At 42.0% G+C, this 18138-nt stretch overlaps 1 protein-coding gene across 1 annotated transcript in view; it reads right to left on the reverse strand.

Moving 5' to 3' along the window:
* Positions 1-17638, reverse strand: part of akap6 (A kinase (PRKA) anchor protein 6) — a 374046-nt gene extending 356408 nt beyond the window's left edge. Inside the window, exon 1 of the mRNA XM_068038344.1 lies at positions 17327-17638. Within this exon, the coding sequence (XP_067894445.1) occupies positions 17327-17638 (312 nt within the window). The remainder of the gene's footprint in view (positions 1-17326) is intronic.
* Positions 17639-18138: the final 500 nt, after the last annotated feature.

Genomic DNA, 18138 nt, shown 5'->3' on the forward strand with positions numbered 1-18138 from the left:
TAGCCGTTCAGCAATCCCTCAGCATTGCAGTTGAGTATCAGCCTGCATTTTGTTTAAAGTCTCCAGAGTGGGACTTGAAATTCCAAACACCATGGTAGGAGTATCATCGCCATCTCTGGCCAACAAGGGATAGCTTTTAAATACAGCCTTGCCAGCATCTCCTACACTCCTAGAACAAATATTTTTAAAAGACTTCAAATCTAAAGTTTCATCTAAATTCAAATAATATCCTACAATAACAATGACATCCAATTGTGACCTGATGCTGCTTCACTGCTGTACCTGACACAGAAAGTGATAATCAAATTATACATAATTACACCTTGTGCCATTGAGCATCTAATCTGCCATATTTTCTGTGTGTGTCCAGAAAATGTCAGTGTGTTCCAGTTTAGTACAGGGGCTATTGCCTCCACGTTATATTTTTCATGAATCTTTGCCATGAAAGAGGTTATTGTAAAAAAAAATTGTGGACTGGATTTGCAACACAACTCTTGCTCTCTGTAGAGGAATTAACAGTTCTGAAAGCCCAGCCTTCCTGGTTGAATAGGGCAGCGTAGATTTGGGGAAAGAATGGGAATGTGGGAGGAAGGAGATTATATAGGAAAATTGCCAACAATTTCATGAAGTAGAATTGAAACTTAAAGAATAAAAATTACATTTTAAGTGATACACGTCTGAATTTTTAGATGACCCATATTATTAATCAATCCAATATATATTAAAACCAATATGTGGGTCATAATAATCTATTTCAAATTACATTGAAAACTCCAATGTCAGTCTTCGTTTGTAGGAAAATAACCAATAAATGTGACAGCGTTTAACTGTGGTTACAGTTACACCTGTAGTTGATGCTGTGACAGGGTTTTCAATGTTAAATGCCATATAATGTTGCCAAAACAATTTCTGCTAAATAGTCTGTTAAGAATGAACACCGGCAGAAAATACTGCAACCTACTGCTTTGGCCACAGAGTGTCACTGTGGAACAGCCTAAGGTTGTATCAGTCAGCAGCCACGTTCATAATGGTAAGAAAGCCAAGTGGATTTTAAACTCCGGAATTCAAATTAGAGCACTTGATTTTTTCTTGTACTTGTCAGATCCTCCAGACAGACTCTGAGCTCACTACCTCTGTTTACCAAAGCTCTTCCTTCAGGCCATGGGAATCTCAGAGCTGACAGCAACAATCCAAATTTCCCTCCTGGTCCTTGCCGTTCGGCCCTTGGCTGACAAAAATGTTTCACTATCACCCGCTGGCATGACACGTCACGTGGCGAGCCATTTGCCAGCGTTGACCAGTCTTTTGCCCCACAAACCCGTAATGCCCTGCAGCCGCAAGCCCCTCCTGCAACCCACCCACCCACCTTACCCTGGGTTGTTCTCCTACTTCAGTCCAGTCTCTTGCTTTGCTGCTTGCCCAGTGTGCGGCAATCCCCTTCCCTCCCCACTCCCCACTGAGTAGCCCTCCAGTTCCCTCGTTTCCTTTACCGCATCATATCTTCCCTCCCTCTCCCCTTCACACCGAGCAACATTTTATCCATCAAGACACTTCCCCCACCCACCCCAGCCCCTGCCCACTGAGCAACACATAAGCCCTGCCCCCACCCCACAAAAGATCAAGTTTACAGCCGCTCTCCCCTGCCCTCCAACATTGACTCAATATTAAAATCCTCATCCAATTGATCCAGACCCACATTACTCATTAACCAACACCACCACCCACAACCCCCCCCAACCCCCCAACAACCCCCACCACCCACCTCTTCCTTTTCACTGAGCAGGGCACTGCTATCCCACCATTAACCCACAGGGAAGAGAAATCAACCTGGATCCACTCTGACACCTCCTTCCCCAAAGAGCAGGGAAATGGTTTCTGGCCCACTGCCATCTGCCCTCCACAAAACATCAAGATGGGCCCTGGTAAGCTATTCTACTTCCACCAATTATCATCCAAATATCCTCTTCACCCTCTCCTTCCCTGACCCCATACACTTCCCCCACATTCCCTTCACCCTCCCAATCCTACTCACCCTCCCCTCCAACTTCAGTTATCCACCTGACTCTCTGACCCTGCTTAACCTGAATAATATACTTGGTTTTAACTCCCTGTGTGTAACTCTATGGAGAGTGGATCACAACAATCTATCAGAAGATAAAATTAAACACCTATGTTGGGTTTTATCAATGGGAAAATCCACTTGCAAAGTTTTAATGACTGGAGCTTCCTTGATTGGCCTTGGGAATTGGAGAGGAAATTTCCAGAGGTTTGTCCTCATTTGGTCGAAGACTTTTTCATTGCTTTTTGCATCTCCCAGGAGATTGAGGTCAGCAGTGGGTGGGCTAATGGTGTGTAACTTGCACTATATGGGACAAAACCAATGGATCAGACGAGCTTTTATTATCCATTTTCATTTCTACCTTTGACCTGCAGAATCAGTTACACCTGTATGTGGCATTGTGACGTGTTCTCCACTGTTTAAAAAGAAACCTGTCACATAACATTCTCTCTTTGGCCTCCTTGTCTCGAGAGGTGGTCAGTGGTGCCTGGAGGTGGTCAGTGGTGTGTGGAGCAGCGCCTGGAGTGGTAATAAAGGCCAATTCTAGAGTGACAGGCTCTTCCACAGGTGCTGCAGAAAAGTTTGTTTGTCGGGGCTGTTACACAGTTGGCTCTCTCCTTGCACCTCTGTCTTTTTTCCTGCCAACTGCTAAGTCTCTTTGACTCACCACACTTTAGCCCCGCCTTTATGGCTGCCCACCAGCTCTGGCGAACACATAACATTAGTTTACTATAAACTAGCCACCCCTTTGCAGGCACCGACCACTGGGTGGATCTACAGCAATAGGTTAACTGCAAACTCAAAAAGTGAGAATAAGCTTCAATTTTAAAGTTTTTTGCAGTTGCAATCCATTTTTCCCCTAAACAAACGATTCTGAAAATAGCTGAAAATGAGGTCGCTGTTACCAGCTTCGAATCTCTTCCAACTTCTGGCCTACTCCTGAATTTCCGTTCAACGTAGGCAAATTAATGATCCTTCTCTCCCAATGATGCAGTGCTTTACGAACCCCCAAAACTGACTGCGGCAGAATTGTGCACTTTGAAAAGTAGCTTCTGAGTAATGAAACATTTAGTTGGACCCCTCACTTCCAGTAAGTCATGCTCTGGATCTCCCTTTCAAGTTTGTACACTGGCATAGTACTTCCAATAAGTAGAAATACTGGCCAGTGAGGCAGAAAGGAAGATGAAAACCCCCACCACCCCAGCCCCACGCCTTAAAAGATTTTCAGGACTTGGAGCACAGTGTAAGCTCTGAAATTCCCTCCCTAAACCTCCCTTTCCTCCTTTAAGACACTCCTTAAAACTGACGTGATCACCTATGCTAATTACTCTTTGTGTTGCTAGGTGTCAAATTTTGCTTGATACTTACTCCTGTGAAGTGCCTTGAGATGTTTTCCTACATTAGAGGTGCTTTATAAATGCAAGTTGTTGTAGCAAAGGCCCTAGGCCCTGAGGATACAGCTGGATTGAGGATACAACTCGCTGAATTCCACCCCTTGCACCATCCCAACAAGAAGTTTTTTGTTCACATGGAGAAAATTCTATTATCTCTCCTACTCAGAAGAGTAGAATGAGAAGCATGTGAAAGTGCAAGCCCCACATCCCTCCCCACTAAGAATAGATAGTTGTTCTGCTTTGCTACACCTATCCCCAGCCCTCTCTCCCTGTTCCCTGCTCGCCTCCAAACATTGCTCCTCCCTATCCTGCCCCCTTACCCTTCCGATCTCTGCTTTTCTCCACTCCTTTGTTTCACTCTCACTGTCCATACCTGTCCCCTCACCCACTTCCTCCTCTCGCTCTTCCCCTCTCCCTCTCCCTGGCCACTTTCCTATATTGGTTCCAAATTTCTACTCTTGCTTGATCTGAATACTGCACTGGTCTTGACTCCCCATGTGCAACACCACGGGAGATCAACTAGTTTATATAAAATCTTTAAAGTCTTGTCAGCTGGAAACACAACAGAAATTCAGGTGCACACTGCCCATAATATTCCAACAACTGAAATTACACCTGTGTAACCAAATGGTGTCTATTATTTTAAAGATTAAAATGGACATAAATTCAGGTGAGATACAAAAAATTATGCATTTTTAGATAACATACAGGAGATAAATTTATTCTTGCATGTATAATGCACTGTAAATATTCAAAGATCATTCTGCATGCGGATTGTATAAAACATTCTCTCGCATGTTGTTGTAATCATTACCAGACCAGTTTTGCTTTGAATCATACACTTGGTTTACATTTTGATAAAATTACATGTGGAATCCCTTCAGCAATACCTGATTGCAGAATATTTATGACCACTGGATGGAGCGCAACTATTTTTTTGAGCAAGCAGCCCCCCTCTGAACTAAGATTCTTGTAAATGCAGCATTTATATAAATGTTCCATTATTAGTGGCACAATTTATTTGACAGAAGATTCCACTTTGCATACATCTTTCAAATAGAATTTTAAATTAATCAACAACGACATTCTGGGCAGATAGTAATAAATTCTAGATCCTATTTCTAGCTGCAGGAAAGCAAATCGAGACAGTGACATAGGAGAAATCACTTCCACATACTTCATGCAAGAAAGAATGTCATTGATTCACTACTACAGATAGACATTTCTTAACATATTACTGTGTATAAACTGTTGTAATTCTCACAATCCCAACAATCATATATCAGAGCAGTGAAGGTAAGAATGATTTCACACACATCTGTGAATTCTTTTCATTGACACTATCCTCATTAACCAACCCTATTCCCTCAACTTTCATCAGCTTCATTCAAATAATATTCCCTCAGTCCTCACAATCTTCTGTACTTTGCAGTGCAATGGCTGAATCATTTCACCCTGATCTCCCGCAGGCATTCAGTAGGGCAATAAAAACTTTCCTCTTTCAAAGACTATTCAAAGACACAGCTTCCTGTTTCCAGCAAGTCTAATTAACAGCTATTACCTGATCATTGATGGCTATGACTTTAAATGTTCTCCATCAGTCAATCTTCTTGGACTCCATCTCTTTTGTTTTGAAATGCAACACTCACAGCTGAAAATCAGTTTTCTTTTCCAGGTCAAATATTCCTGTTCCCTTGAAGAACACTAAACTCTCTTTAATGTCCAAGACTTGAATATAGATCTGATTAGTAGGAAGCTCTTCTAGCACTCCAGAACTGGAGAGGAGAAAATGGTTGTCATCTAGTCGGTGATCCCTTTCTCACCTGTAATCTCCTCTCTGTCTCTCTCTATCATAACTTTTTTTTGACTTCCTATATTTTATTCATAAGTCACTGTTTTCATTTTGAGAAAATAAATGATTCTGAACTGCCTTCTAAGTTCAAACATGGTGCTCCAGGTGCTCATCTCTCAGCATCTACTCGTGAAACCCTCATTCATGCCTTTGTTTCCTCCAGACTTGTCTATCCTAACACTCTCCTGGCTGGCCTCCCATCTTCCACCTTCATAAACTTCAGCTCATCCAAAATTCTAGTGCCCATATCCTAACCTGCATCAAGTCTTGTTCACCCACCATCCAATGCTTGTGACCTATATTGGTTCCCAGTCCATCAATGTCTCAAATTAAAATTCTCATCCTTGTATTTAAATCAGTCCATGACCTTGCCCATCCCTATCTCTGTAACCTCCTCCAGTCCTAAAACTGTCCATGAACTCAGTGTTCCTAAACCTCTGTCCTCCAGGGTATTCTCCCAATCCTTTCACCTCACATTGGTGGCCATGCCTTCAGCCATTTAGGCTTTCAGCTCTGGAATTGCCTCCCTAAATATCTCCACCCCTCTACCACTCCTTCTTTAAGGCCCTCCTTAACACCTACCTCTTTGACCAAGCTTTTAATCACCCCTTTTAATATCTTTTTTTTTTGGCTCTTTGTCAACTTTTGTCTGTTTATGCTCTTGTGAAGTGCCTTAGGATGCTTCCTTACTATAAACTTGCTGTTGTTGTAATATGTACTTATAGCCTGTTCAGAGGCAGACATTTCTTGTCCTTTTTTACCTTTCTAAACTATTTTGACACAACTTTTTCATACATTTACCAATACATAATTTTTCCTACGTTTGGATAGTTGAAAGTCTAGAAGGCAATACCCCTATAACCTCAAGCATTGATTAAATTAGTCAATAAGTCTCATAGAACTTTTCCACATAGCTAAGTATTGCAGTAACTAATTTCATTAAACGATCAAAAAAAAAAGAATGGGTGTAGGGAGGAAAGTAATGTGTGGGGCAGCATAACTTGTTGAGATAAACGTGATTGTGACCATGATAAGCAATGGAGGGGAAACTGTAACACCTGCAGCATCAAGTATGTGCAGAATTGCAAAATTACAGAATACATGGATGGATGGAATTACTTAATTTTGTAAGTCTGATGTTTAGACACCCCTTTTATTTCTTTATAAACTAAGACATATTTAGTGCACCAGTGTATTTATTTATGTAACTTCAATGTATGAATAGTACACATTTATTTAATTATTCAATTTTTTATTTTGTCTGTAAGGAATACCATGTAAAATTCATCAATCATTCACTCAACTCATCAGAAGGTATTTAAGGGAGGGCAGTATAAGAAAGTAGTTTAAATGTAAGCTCCTTTTTGTCCTTTCCCAATATCATGCTTTAATCCAGAAGATCAGAAGGATACCCTCACAGTACAAGAATAACTTTTACATTTGTATTTGTATTTCCACATTAGGAGTGTTGGGATCAGGAGCTAAGGCACCAGTCATTCTGATGGGAATTGAACAGTAAGGTTTTAGACTTGCCAAGGTTTTACTAGAGGAAGTTTGTCTCATCCCTGTCTTGATGCTGGACAGTCGGTTGGGCAGCACAGGAAAATTCGGAACGTTTCTGAAAGCCGGCTGTGTGTTTATAAAGAGTATAAATAGATAGTGGATGATCCATCTCGGCCTCCCCCTGAAGTCCCAGCATCACAGATGTCAGTCTTTAGCCAATTCGATTCACTCATATCAAGAAATGACTGAAGGCACTGGATACTGCAAAGGCTATGGGCCCTGACAAAATTCCGGCAATAGTACTGAAGACCAGTGCTCCAGAACTTGCCGCGCCCCTAGCCAAGCTGTTCCAGTACAGCTACAACACTGGCATCTACCTGGCACTGTGGAAAATTGCCCAGGTATGTCCTGTACACAAAAAGCAGGACAAGTCCAACCCGGCCAATTACCACCCCATCAGCCTACTCTCAATCATCAGTAAAGTGATGGAAGGTCTCGTCAAGAGTGTTATCAAGTGGCTCTTGCTTAACAATAACCTGCTCAGTGACACTCAGTTTGGGTTCCACCAGGACCACTCAGCTCCTGACCTCATTACAGCCTTGGTTCAAACTTGGACCAAAGAGCTGAACTCAAGAGGTGAGGTGAGAGTGACTGCCCTTGATATCAAGGCAGCATTTGACTGAGTATGGCATCAAGGAGCCCTAGCAAAACTGGAGTCAATGGGAATCAGGGGGGCAAATCTCTGCTGGTTAGAGTCATACCTAGCGCAAAGTAAGATGGTTGTGATTGTTGGAGTCAATCATTTCAGCTCCAGGACATCACTGCAGGAGTTCCTCAGGGTAGTGTCCTAGACCCAACCATCTTCAGCTGCTTCATCAATGACCTTCCTTCGATCATAAAGTCAGATGTTCGCTGATGATTGCATAATGTTCAGTACCATTCGCCACTCTTCAAACACTGAAGCAGTCCGTATAGAAATGCAGCAAGTCCTGAACAATATCCAGGCTTGGGTTGATACATGGCAAGTAACATTTGCGCCTCACAAGTGTCAGGCAATGACCATCTCCAACAAAAGAGAATCTAACCATCTCCCCTTGACATTCAATGGCATTACCATCACTGAATCCCCCACTAACAACATCCTGGGGGTCACCATTGACCAGAAACTGAACTGGAGTAGCCATATAAATACCATGGCTACAACAGCAGGTCAGAGGCTAGGAATTCTGCTGTGAGTAATTCACCTCCTGACTCCCCAAAGCCTGTCCACCATCTACAAGGCACAAGTCAGGAGTATAATGGAATACACTCCACTTACCTGGATCGGTTCAGCTCCAACACCACTCAAGAAGTTCGACACCATCCAGGACAAAGCAGCACACTTGATTGGCACCCAATCTACAAACAAACATTCACTCTGTCCACCACCAATGCACAGTGGCAACAGTGTGTACCATCTACAAAATGCATTGCAGCAAGGCTCCTTAGACTGCACCTAACAAACCCATGATCTCTTCCACCTATAAGGACAAGGGTAGCAGATGCATAGCAACACCACCACCTGCACGTTCCCTTCCAAGTCACACACTATTCTGACGTGGTACTATATCACCGTTCCTTCACTGTCACTGGATCAAAATCCTGGAACTCCCTCCGGAATAACACTGTGGGCAAACCCACACCAAATGGACTACAGTGGTTCAAGAAGGCAGCTCATCACAACCTTATCAAGGGCAATTAGGGATGGGCAAGAAGTGCTGGCTTAGCCAGCGACGCCCACATCCCATGATCGACGAAAACAAAAGTGTCACCAACAGACAGCATTAGGGTTGCCAAATCTGGTTGGACATATTCCTGGAGGTTTCAACACATGGCCTCCCACCTCCAACCAGCCCACCCTGTCAAACAGCCCATTCCTCATCTCCGAATATTTTTCTAACAATAAAAAAAATTGTTCAATGAAAATGAAAAAAGCACAACATTTCTAATGCCACTTTGATTTTGCTCCTGAGTTGTTCGCAGCAGCATCCAGGACAACCCTGGAGGGTTGACAAACCTAGACAGCATGTAGTTGAAGAATCAGGGATCAAAGATGGAACCTTGGAGCACACTGGAGATGACTGTACAGGCACAAAAGGAAAAAAAAACATTGCAACAGGTGTGCTGGCTGTATTGAAAAAGAGAGGTGTGGAATCATGGTAGGGTCGGGATGGATTAGTCAATTGCCAATTAAAGGTTGCAGTGCAGTTAAGGAGGATAAGACTAGAGGTGATCATGTGGAGAATCAGCATTTCTAATTAAATAGTTAAATACTAGGTGCTTTAACTGCATTGCTAGTGTTTTGCTGATGGAGTAACACAAGAGGATTACACACTGATTAATTTGACGTGGTAATGGACACATCACACCCCCCAATGATATCAAATAGGTTGCTCCATCTTTACAAAAGTTTCTATCATTTGCCTTGCCTAGTCTAAGTAACTTACTGTATCAGATATTGCTGTTATAAGTCTCTTAGGAGATTGGAAAGGACAGATTCGTAAAGGAAGCAATAGTTCACTAGTCACTGAAATCTGACAGAAAATAACCCTTTTCAATGGCTGTAAAGATCATGTGTTTCAGGAGGTGGTCATCCCACAGGCAGTAGGAGTTCAGGATAGTAGGTGGGTGGCCATCCGGAAGAGTAGGTAGGGGCAGGAAGTGCAGGAATCTTCAGGGTGTGTACTACTCTCAAACCAGTATTCAGCTTTGGAGAGTGCTGGGAGTGACGACACCTTGAAGGAGTGCAGTCCAGACCATGGCACCAATGGGCATGGAACTGTACAGGAGGGAGCAGCAAGTGCAGAAATGCAGTTGTTATAGGTGATTCCATAGTCAGGGGACAAATAGGCATATCTGTAACCGATATCATGGGTCCCGCATAGCGTGTTGCCTCCCTAGTGCCAGGGTAAAGGACATCACAGACAGAGTGTGCAGGATATTCTGCAGGGGGAAGGGAGTGAGCCAGAAGTGGTGGTACATGTTGGTACCAACGACATAGCAAGGGCAGGTTTTGAAGTCTTATGGTCAGATTTTCAGGAGCTAGGGAGGAAGTTAAAGTGTAGGACCTTGAAGGTAGTGATCTCTGGATTACTCCCAGTGCCATGCGCTAACGAGAGTAGAAATAAAAAGATAGGGAGGATCAATGCATGGCTTGAAGCATGGTGCAGGAGGGAGGCTTCAGATTCTTGGGGCATTGGGACCAGTTCTGGGGCAGAAGGCACCTATTCAAAAGGGACAGGATGTACCTCAACATGACTGGGGCCAATGTCCTTGCGGGGAGATTGACTAGTGTAGTTGGGAAGGGTTTAAACTAAATTGGCAGGGGGTTTGGGCACCAGCTTATAGAAGTAGAAAAGAGGAATAATGTGCATAATGTGAGTGTGTTAGACAGTACTAGAGAAGGGAGTGGTTCTGTATTAGATGGGAGCAGACTGAGAAGGGCTATGAGGAATGCAAAGACAGGATTACAATGCATGTGTGTAAATGCACAATGTGTGTGAATCAGCTTGGTGAGCTACAAGCACAAATAGCAGTATGGGAATATGATGTAGTGGCAATAACAGAAACATGCTTGAAAATGCGAGTCCTGGGCACTTAATATACGAGGCTACAAACTGTTCAGAAAAGATAGAGAAGGGAAAAAGAGAGGTGGGGTGGGGTGGGGTGGCGGCACAGATTAGGGAAGAGATTGTAGTGTTAGAGGGGGCAAGGACAGAATCCATTTGGTTAGAGTTGAGAAGCAAAAAGGGTATGATTGCACTACTATAGCACTCCAAATAGTGAAAAAGAAACAGAGGAGAAAATCTGCATGGAAATCACAGAGATGTACAAGAACTATAGAGTGGTGATACTGGGGGACTTCAATTACCCAAATATCGATTGGGACAATTTTAGAGTAAAGAGAACGGAGAGAGAGGAATTTCTGAAATGTGTTCAGGAGAACTTCCTGAACTTCAGCCCAACTAGAAAGGAGACATTGTTTGATCTGCTGATGGGAAATGAGGTGGGCCAAATGAATCAAGTGCCTGTCAGGGAGCATTTGGGTAAGAGTGATCATCGTATCATAAGGTTTAGACTAGTAATGCAGAAAAGCAAGGAAGAGGGCTAATTCCAACGTGATGAGAAGGAATCTAGTCTGGGTAAAATGGAACCAAAGACTGATAAGGAAGAGCTGTATCGCAACAATGGGTTATCTTTAAGGAAGAGATGCTTCAGGTATAGGCTAGGAACATTCCAACAATGGTGAAAGGTAAGGGAACCAAAAACAGGGCTCCTTGGATGACGAGGGACATGGAGATTATGATGAAACCAAAAAAAGGTTTACAATGCTAGTCAGGTGAATTCTTCAACTGAGAACCAGGCCATATACAATAAGTTGAGAGGGGAGGTGAAGAGGAAAATATGACCGGCAAAGAGAGAATATGAGAATAGAATGGCGGTCAACATAAAAGGCAACCCACAAATCTTCCACCGGCATGTAAATAGTAAGCAGGTAGCAAGAGGTAGATTGGGGCCTATTAGGGACAGAGGGTAATATATGTTTACAGGTGCAGGGCAAGGCTAATATACTTAATGAGTACTTTCTAACAGTGTTTATTAAGGAAGTGGAAACTGATGAAATATCGGTGGAAGCGGAGAGAGTAGAGGCAATGGATAGGATAAAAAAATGAGAGGAAGGAGGTACTGGCTAGGCTTAGGGTAGATAAGTCACCTGGTCCCAATGGCTTAATACTGACAAGTGTAAGGTGATGCATTTTGGCAGGAGGAATAGGGAGAGGCAATATATACTTAATGGCACATTTCTAAAAATGCTAGAACAGAGGGGCATGGGGGTACATGTGCATCGATCTTTGAAAGTGGCAGGACATATTGAGTGAGTGGTTAGCAAAGCATAAGGGATCTTGGGCTTCATAAATAGAGGCATTGAGTACAAAAGCAGGGAAGTTATGCTGAACCTTTATAAAGCTCTGGTTAGGCCCCAACTGGAGTATTGTGTCCAGTTCTGGTCACCACATTTTTGAGAGAGTGCAGAGGAGATTTACCATAATGGTTCCAGGGATGAGGGATTTTAGTTACAAGGTTAGGTTGGAAACGCTGGGATTGATCTCCATACAGCAAAGAAGGAAGGGAGATTTAATAGAGGTGTACAAGATTATGACAAGCTTAGAGAAGTTAGACAAGGAAAAACTGTTCCCAATAACTGATGGTACAAGGACTAGGAGACACAGATTGAAGATTTTGGGCAAGAGGTGCTGGGGGAATATGAGGAAGAACTTTTTTACACAGCGAGTGGTAATGAGCTGGAACTCGCTGCCCATGAAGGTGGTGGAAGTGGAAACGATCAATGACTTCAAAAGGAAACTGGATGGTCACTTGCAGGAAATAAACTTGCAGGGCTACGGGGATCGAGCGGGCGAGTGGGACTGACTAGATGACTCTGTGGAGAGCCAGCATGGACTCGATGAGCCGAATGGTTTCCTTTTGTGCTGTAGACGACTCTATGATATCAAATTTCCATCATTTCAGTCTATAATTTTGGGAGGAGAGGTGAAATTGCAATCAATTTAAATAGATTTAAAGCATCCGTGGAGAGAGAAGCAAAGCTAACGTTTCAGGTCTGTGACCTTTCATCAGAACTGGCAAAGGTTAGAAAAGAATTAGGTTTTAAGCAAGTGAAGGGGAGGGGGCTGGTGGAGAGAACAAATGAGAAGATAGAGCAGGAGAGATTAAATAACAAAACTGTCCTGGGACAAAGGCAAAGCCTGTGTTAATGCTTGTGGTGAAAGACAAATCATTAGTCCAGAGAGACTGTTCATAGCAGAATAATGAGCAGCTCTGACTACATGAAAAGCAGGCACATGGTTAAAAAATAAAGTATTAAAAATGGCCAGGCATGCTCTCTCTCCATGATGCTGCCAGACCTGCTGTGTATTTCCAGCACCTTTTGTTTTTGTTTCAGATTTCCAGCATCTGCAGTATTTTGCTTTTATTAAATAGATTTAAATATTGGCTAACTGGCACATTTAGATGTCCGTGTACATTCTGAAACAACATTATACGAAAAAATTAGATTACTCCATTGTCACATACCCCATTGGCCGAAGAGGAAGATTGATGAATCGCAGCCTGTACCATCAGATCATTAACCTTTGGTGTCATTATCTATACATCATTCTGGCACAGTTCCTTAAAAACATACATTTTAAAAAGGAACTGGGAAAATTATGGAAATATCTATGTGCTCCTTAAAGCTTGTATTTTGCCTACAATTAAAACTGCATTTTCTTTGAAACCACTGTTGGAAGGCAGTTACTAATTATTCATATGTACAAGAAGAATCGCCATTCTCCTCACTCTCTCTACCTCCCTCATTAAACCAGATAATCATGTGCCATTTTGCAGTAATTTAACAGGAGCATGAATCCAGATGTGGTGGTTTCATGTAACAATTTGCAGGAATTAAGGACTTTGCCTTCTGGCACTTAACTCCTATAAGGGACAATCTGGTTAATATCAGTTAACTAAGAACCCATAGTCCTCTGAAGTGGTTGCAGCCTCGATTCTTAACCAGAAAACTATGCTAATGAGTTCAGTACTGCATGCCACAATTCAATTAAGGAGTTTTGACAGCTCTCAACACCTGAATTGACACACAACAGTGTAACACTCTGGGCTGAATTTTACTCGGGCGCCGCGTTGCACGGTAGTGCCGTTTGAACTTGGTGGGGTGCCCACATTCAGCGGTCGCCGAGGAGCTAACAAGAGGAGGTAAATATTAGATCGAAAGAAGAGGCTTATAATGTTGCCAGAAGTGTTGTAAGCCTATGGATTAGGAAGAGTTTAGAGTTCAGCAAGGGAGAACCAGGAAATTGGTAAGGAAAGAGAAAAGAGAATATGAGAGTAGACCAGCAAGAGACATAAAAACAAATTGTAAACATTTCTATCGGTATATAAAGAGGAAGAGTTAGTGAAAGTAAACATGGGCCCATTAGAGTCAGAGACAGGTGAAATTATAATGGGGAATAAGGAAAAGGCAGAGACATTAAACAAATATTTTGCATTTGTCTTCATAATAGAAGACACAAAAAAGTTCCAGAAATAATGGGGAACCAAGGGTCCAACGAGACTGAGGAACTTAGAGAACTCGGTATTTGTAAAGAAATAGTACTCGAGAAATTAATGGGATTAAATGGCAACAAATCCCCTGCACCGGATGACTGTATCCTAGGGTTTTTAAATAATTAGCTGCAGAGAAAGTGGATGCCTTGATTTTGATTTTCCAGAATTCCTTAGATTCTAGAATTGTTCCCAAGGATTGGAAGGTAGTAAACATAACCTCACTATTTAGGAAAGGGGGAAGTGAGAAAACAGGGAACTGTAGGCCAGTTAACCTAGCATCAGTAGCAGACAAAATGCTAAAATCTATTATTACGAGCATGATAACAGGGCATTTAGAAAATCATAATATAACTAATCAGATTTAACATGGATTTATGAAACGGAAATCGTGTTTGACAAATCTGTTCAAGTTTTTTGAGGAGGCAAATAGTAGGATGGATAATAGGGAAACCAATGGATGTAGTGTATCTGGATGTTTAAAAAGCATTTGATAAGGTACCATACAAAAAATTATTAAGACTCATGGCATTGGGGGTAAAGATTTGCATTGATTGAGGATTTGTTAAATGGCCAGAAAACGGAGGGTAGGAGTAAACGGGACATGTTCGAGTTGGCAGGCTGTAACTAGTGGAGGTACTGCAAGGATCAGTACTTGAGCCTCAATCTATATTACAATCTCTATTAATGACTGAGATGAAGGGGATTGAATGTAATGTATCCAAGTTTGCTATTGATACAAAATTAGGTGGAAAAGTAAGCGGTGAGGAGGATGCAAAGAAGCTGCAGAGAGAAGTAGAAAGGTTGGTTGAGTGGGCAAGAACATGGCAGATGGAATAAAATATGGCTAAGTGTAAAGTTATCCACTTTGGTAAGAAAAATAAAAAAGCAGAATATTTTTTGAATGGTGACTGGAAAATATTTGCATTCAAAGGGTTCTGGGTGTCCACGTATATGAATCACAGAAAGTTACAGCAAGCAATTGGGAAGACAAACGGTTGTTAGATTAGATTAGAGATACAGCACTGAAACAGGCCCTTCGGCCCACCGAGTCTGTGCCGAACATCAACCACCCATTTATACTAATCCTACACCAATCCCACATTCCTACCAAACATCCCCACCTGTCCCTATATTTCCCTACCACCTACCTATACTAATGACAATTTATAATGGCCAATTTACCTATCAACCTGCAAGTCTTTTGGCTTGTGGGAGGAAACCGGAGCACCCGGAGAAAACCCACGCAGGCACAGGGAGAACTTGCAAACTCCACACAGACAGTACCCGGAATCGAACCCGGGTCCCTGGAGCTGTGAGGCTGCGGTGCTAACCACTGCGCCACTGTGCCGTTAGTTTTTGTTGCAAAAGGATTGGAGTATAAGAGTAAAGAAATCTTACTACAATTAGATAGGACCTTGGTGAGACCACATCTGGAGTGCTGTGTGCAGTTTTGATCTCCTCACCCAAGGAAGGACATACTTGCCCTCGTGGGAGTGCAATGAAGATTCACGAGACTGGTTCCTGGGATGAGGGAATTGTCCTATGAGGAGAGATTGAGTAGACTAGGCCTATGTTCCCTGGAGTTTAGGAGAATGAGAGGTGATCTAATTGCATCATATAAGATTGTTAAGGGGCTTGACAGGGTCGATGCTGATAAAATGTTTCCTCTGGCTGGGGAATCTAGAACATGGGTCACAGTCTCAGACTAAGGGATCAACCATATAGGAGTGAGATGAGGATAAATTTCTTCACTCAAAGGGGCTTTGGAATTCTGTACCACAGAGAGCTATGGATGCTCCGTCATTGAGTATATTCAAGCCAGAGGTCAATAGAATTTTGGGTACTAAGACAATTAAGGGATATGGGAATAGTGCAGGAAGATGGATTTGAGATAGAAGATCAACCATGATCATATTGAATGGTGGAGCAGGCTTGAAGGGCTAAATGGCCTACTCCAGCTCCTATTTCTTATATTCTTATGTTTGCTAAATATTCATATCTCCTGTTATATTTACTATTGTATTTGTTCTGTTTCTGCCAATAATTTTATGAAATATTGTTGAGTTTATCTGAGCACTTTTACATCAACTAACTGTAACAATCCCGAAGAAGTGGACTTGAATGGATTTTTAATAAAACTCTGGTGAAAGTATACTTTTAATATCTGAGAGTGTGTTACGTTAAATGGACTCCAATTGTCAAAACCTTATGTGCTCGAAGACAATATTTGCAACTAATGCTCAGCATTGAGAAAGTACCACTTTAAGTAAGTATTTGTTGAACAGACCAAAGATTCTAATGTCCCTTCCGCTCGGGTTCTTATGGGACAGAGCATCCTAAAATGCATATTTCTGGTTAGTTTGGAGCTAAGGGTAATGATAAACACAAGGAATTTCCTCAGGGGTTCCTCAGATAGCCTTGGAAGGTACTATTGGAAAGCAGTCTGTATGTACCTCGGGGAACAAGAAGGCTGGGCTCAAGTGTGATGCACTTCATGATAAAGTAACTACGGATCTCAATTTATCTGGACTTACATATAAAGAATGATGTCATTGAGAGTGCCTGATATCTGCATCTCAGCAAGTGTCCTTGTCTTCAGGAGATATTGTTGACAAAAATGTCTTTCAGCCGCATCAACAGGTCATGGAAACTAGCTACTAAACCAATGCACAAATCTTACTGTAGTAGATATGTGTCCTTATATTTGTGAAATAAAGATGAGGAGATTGATTTACTGTGCTCTAGGTTTAGTGAAACTGCAAAACTGTCCTTTAGTTTTTACAATTTCAGTACAGCTAGGATATAGAAGATAGCGAAATGTCAGAATGAGTATGTATGCAATATTTCTTCACAATATTTCTGAAGAGCCATTAGGTGGAAAGAGCAAGGAGCAAGCACTGGTGCAATGGGTCAAATGGCCTCCTGTGTGGCAAAATTCTATGATTCTTGGTGTAAATGAGTTAAAATAACACACTTTGAAATTAAATTTCTGTAAAGCAGATCACTACTGATCACTTTTCCTTGACAACAGCAACAATGTGCATTTATTTAGCACCATAACATAAAAAAATGCGTAGCATGCGCTGCTTCTGAAAAACGGAGCTGCAGCACTAGAACTTGGTCAGATTGCCAAACTCCATCTTCTGTCATTAATCCATACCCACACACCTGTAGTGCTTAATTATTTTAAACTGTACCCATTGCAGAAATTCAACCAAAAATTTATTTGCTCCAACAATTTTAATGCTGGTTAAGGGTTTGCAGTTAATGATACAATACCAGTTGACCTTTAGTTCATGTATTAATTCATATCAAGATTCAGTACTGTGGGGAAAATCTTGTCCCCCCCATTCTTACCTTTAGCTGGACCAGGTGCACATCTACATGTCTATTCTCAGTATCTTGCTGTACAGAGTAGGTGAGGTCTCGAACTCGCTCTGATGTCATACGGAGCCATGTTTCTATTTCTGGCAGGTGAAGGACTACTTTCCAGTCTGCTCCGGTGTGAAGTGGTGGGGGCTTCTCATAACGCTGGGTAACATCAAGCTCCTTCATCCTTTCCTCATCCTCTGGCTCTTCTAGAGGGGTCATGTTTGTGACCATAGGAGATGCGTCAGTTGCCATGGCATCCAGCTCTTGGCTATTCACTGGGGACAGTACGATGCTCATGGCTGTTTGGGTTAATGCCACACTGGAATCCTTTTATGTTCAGCTGAAGAGAAATAAACACAACGCCAAAAGAAAATAAATCTGTCTTCCAATAGCACTGAATCAGAATCTAAACAGACTTAATTTGAATGTTAGCTATTGGATCTATTTAGTTCAATTTCTTTCAGTTTTGAGCTAGCTTTTCAATGTTTTTATGAGTAACATTTAATGACACAAAGCATGTCAGGATGGATCATACAGGATTTGATTCATAGAAGATGCACCAGGCATGTTTTGAGAGACTAGTTGCAGGAACCACCCTCTTAAGAGGAAACAGAAAGAAGAATATAAATGAAAAGCTTCCAATTTAGTAATTCATATATATCTCTGACCTCCATATTCCCTCTTGTGAAACCATGACACCCAAATTTATTGGGATTTACCCCTTTGAACATGTGCAGACCCCTACTCAAATTACTTCAAAGAAACAGAATAGAAAGCCTCAAGACTTTTATTTTCCT

This window comes from Heterodontus francisci, chromosome 9 (assembly GCF_036365525.1).
Source record: "Heterodontus francisci isolate sHetFra1 chromosome 9, sHetFra1.hap1, whole genome shotgun sequence".
Taxonomy (NCBI): Eukaryota; Metazoa; Chordata; class Chondrichthyes; order Heterodontiformes; family Heterodontidae; genus Heterodontus; species Heterodontus francisci.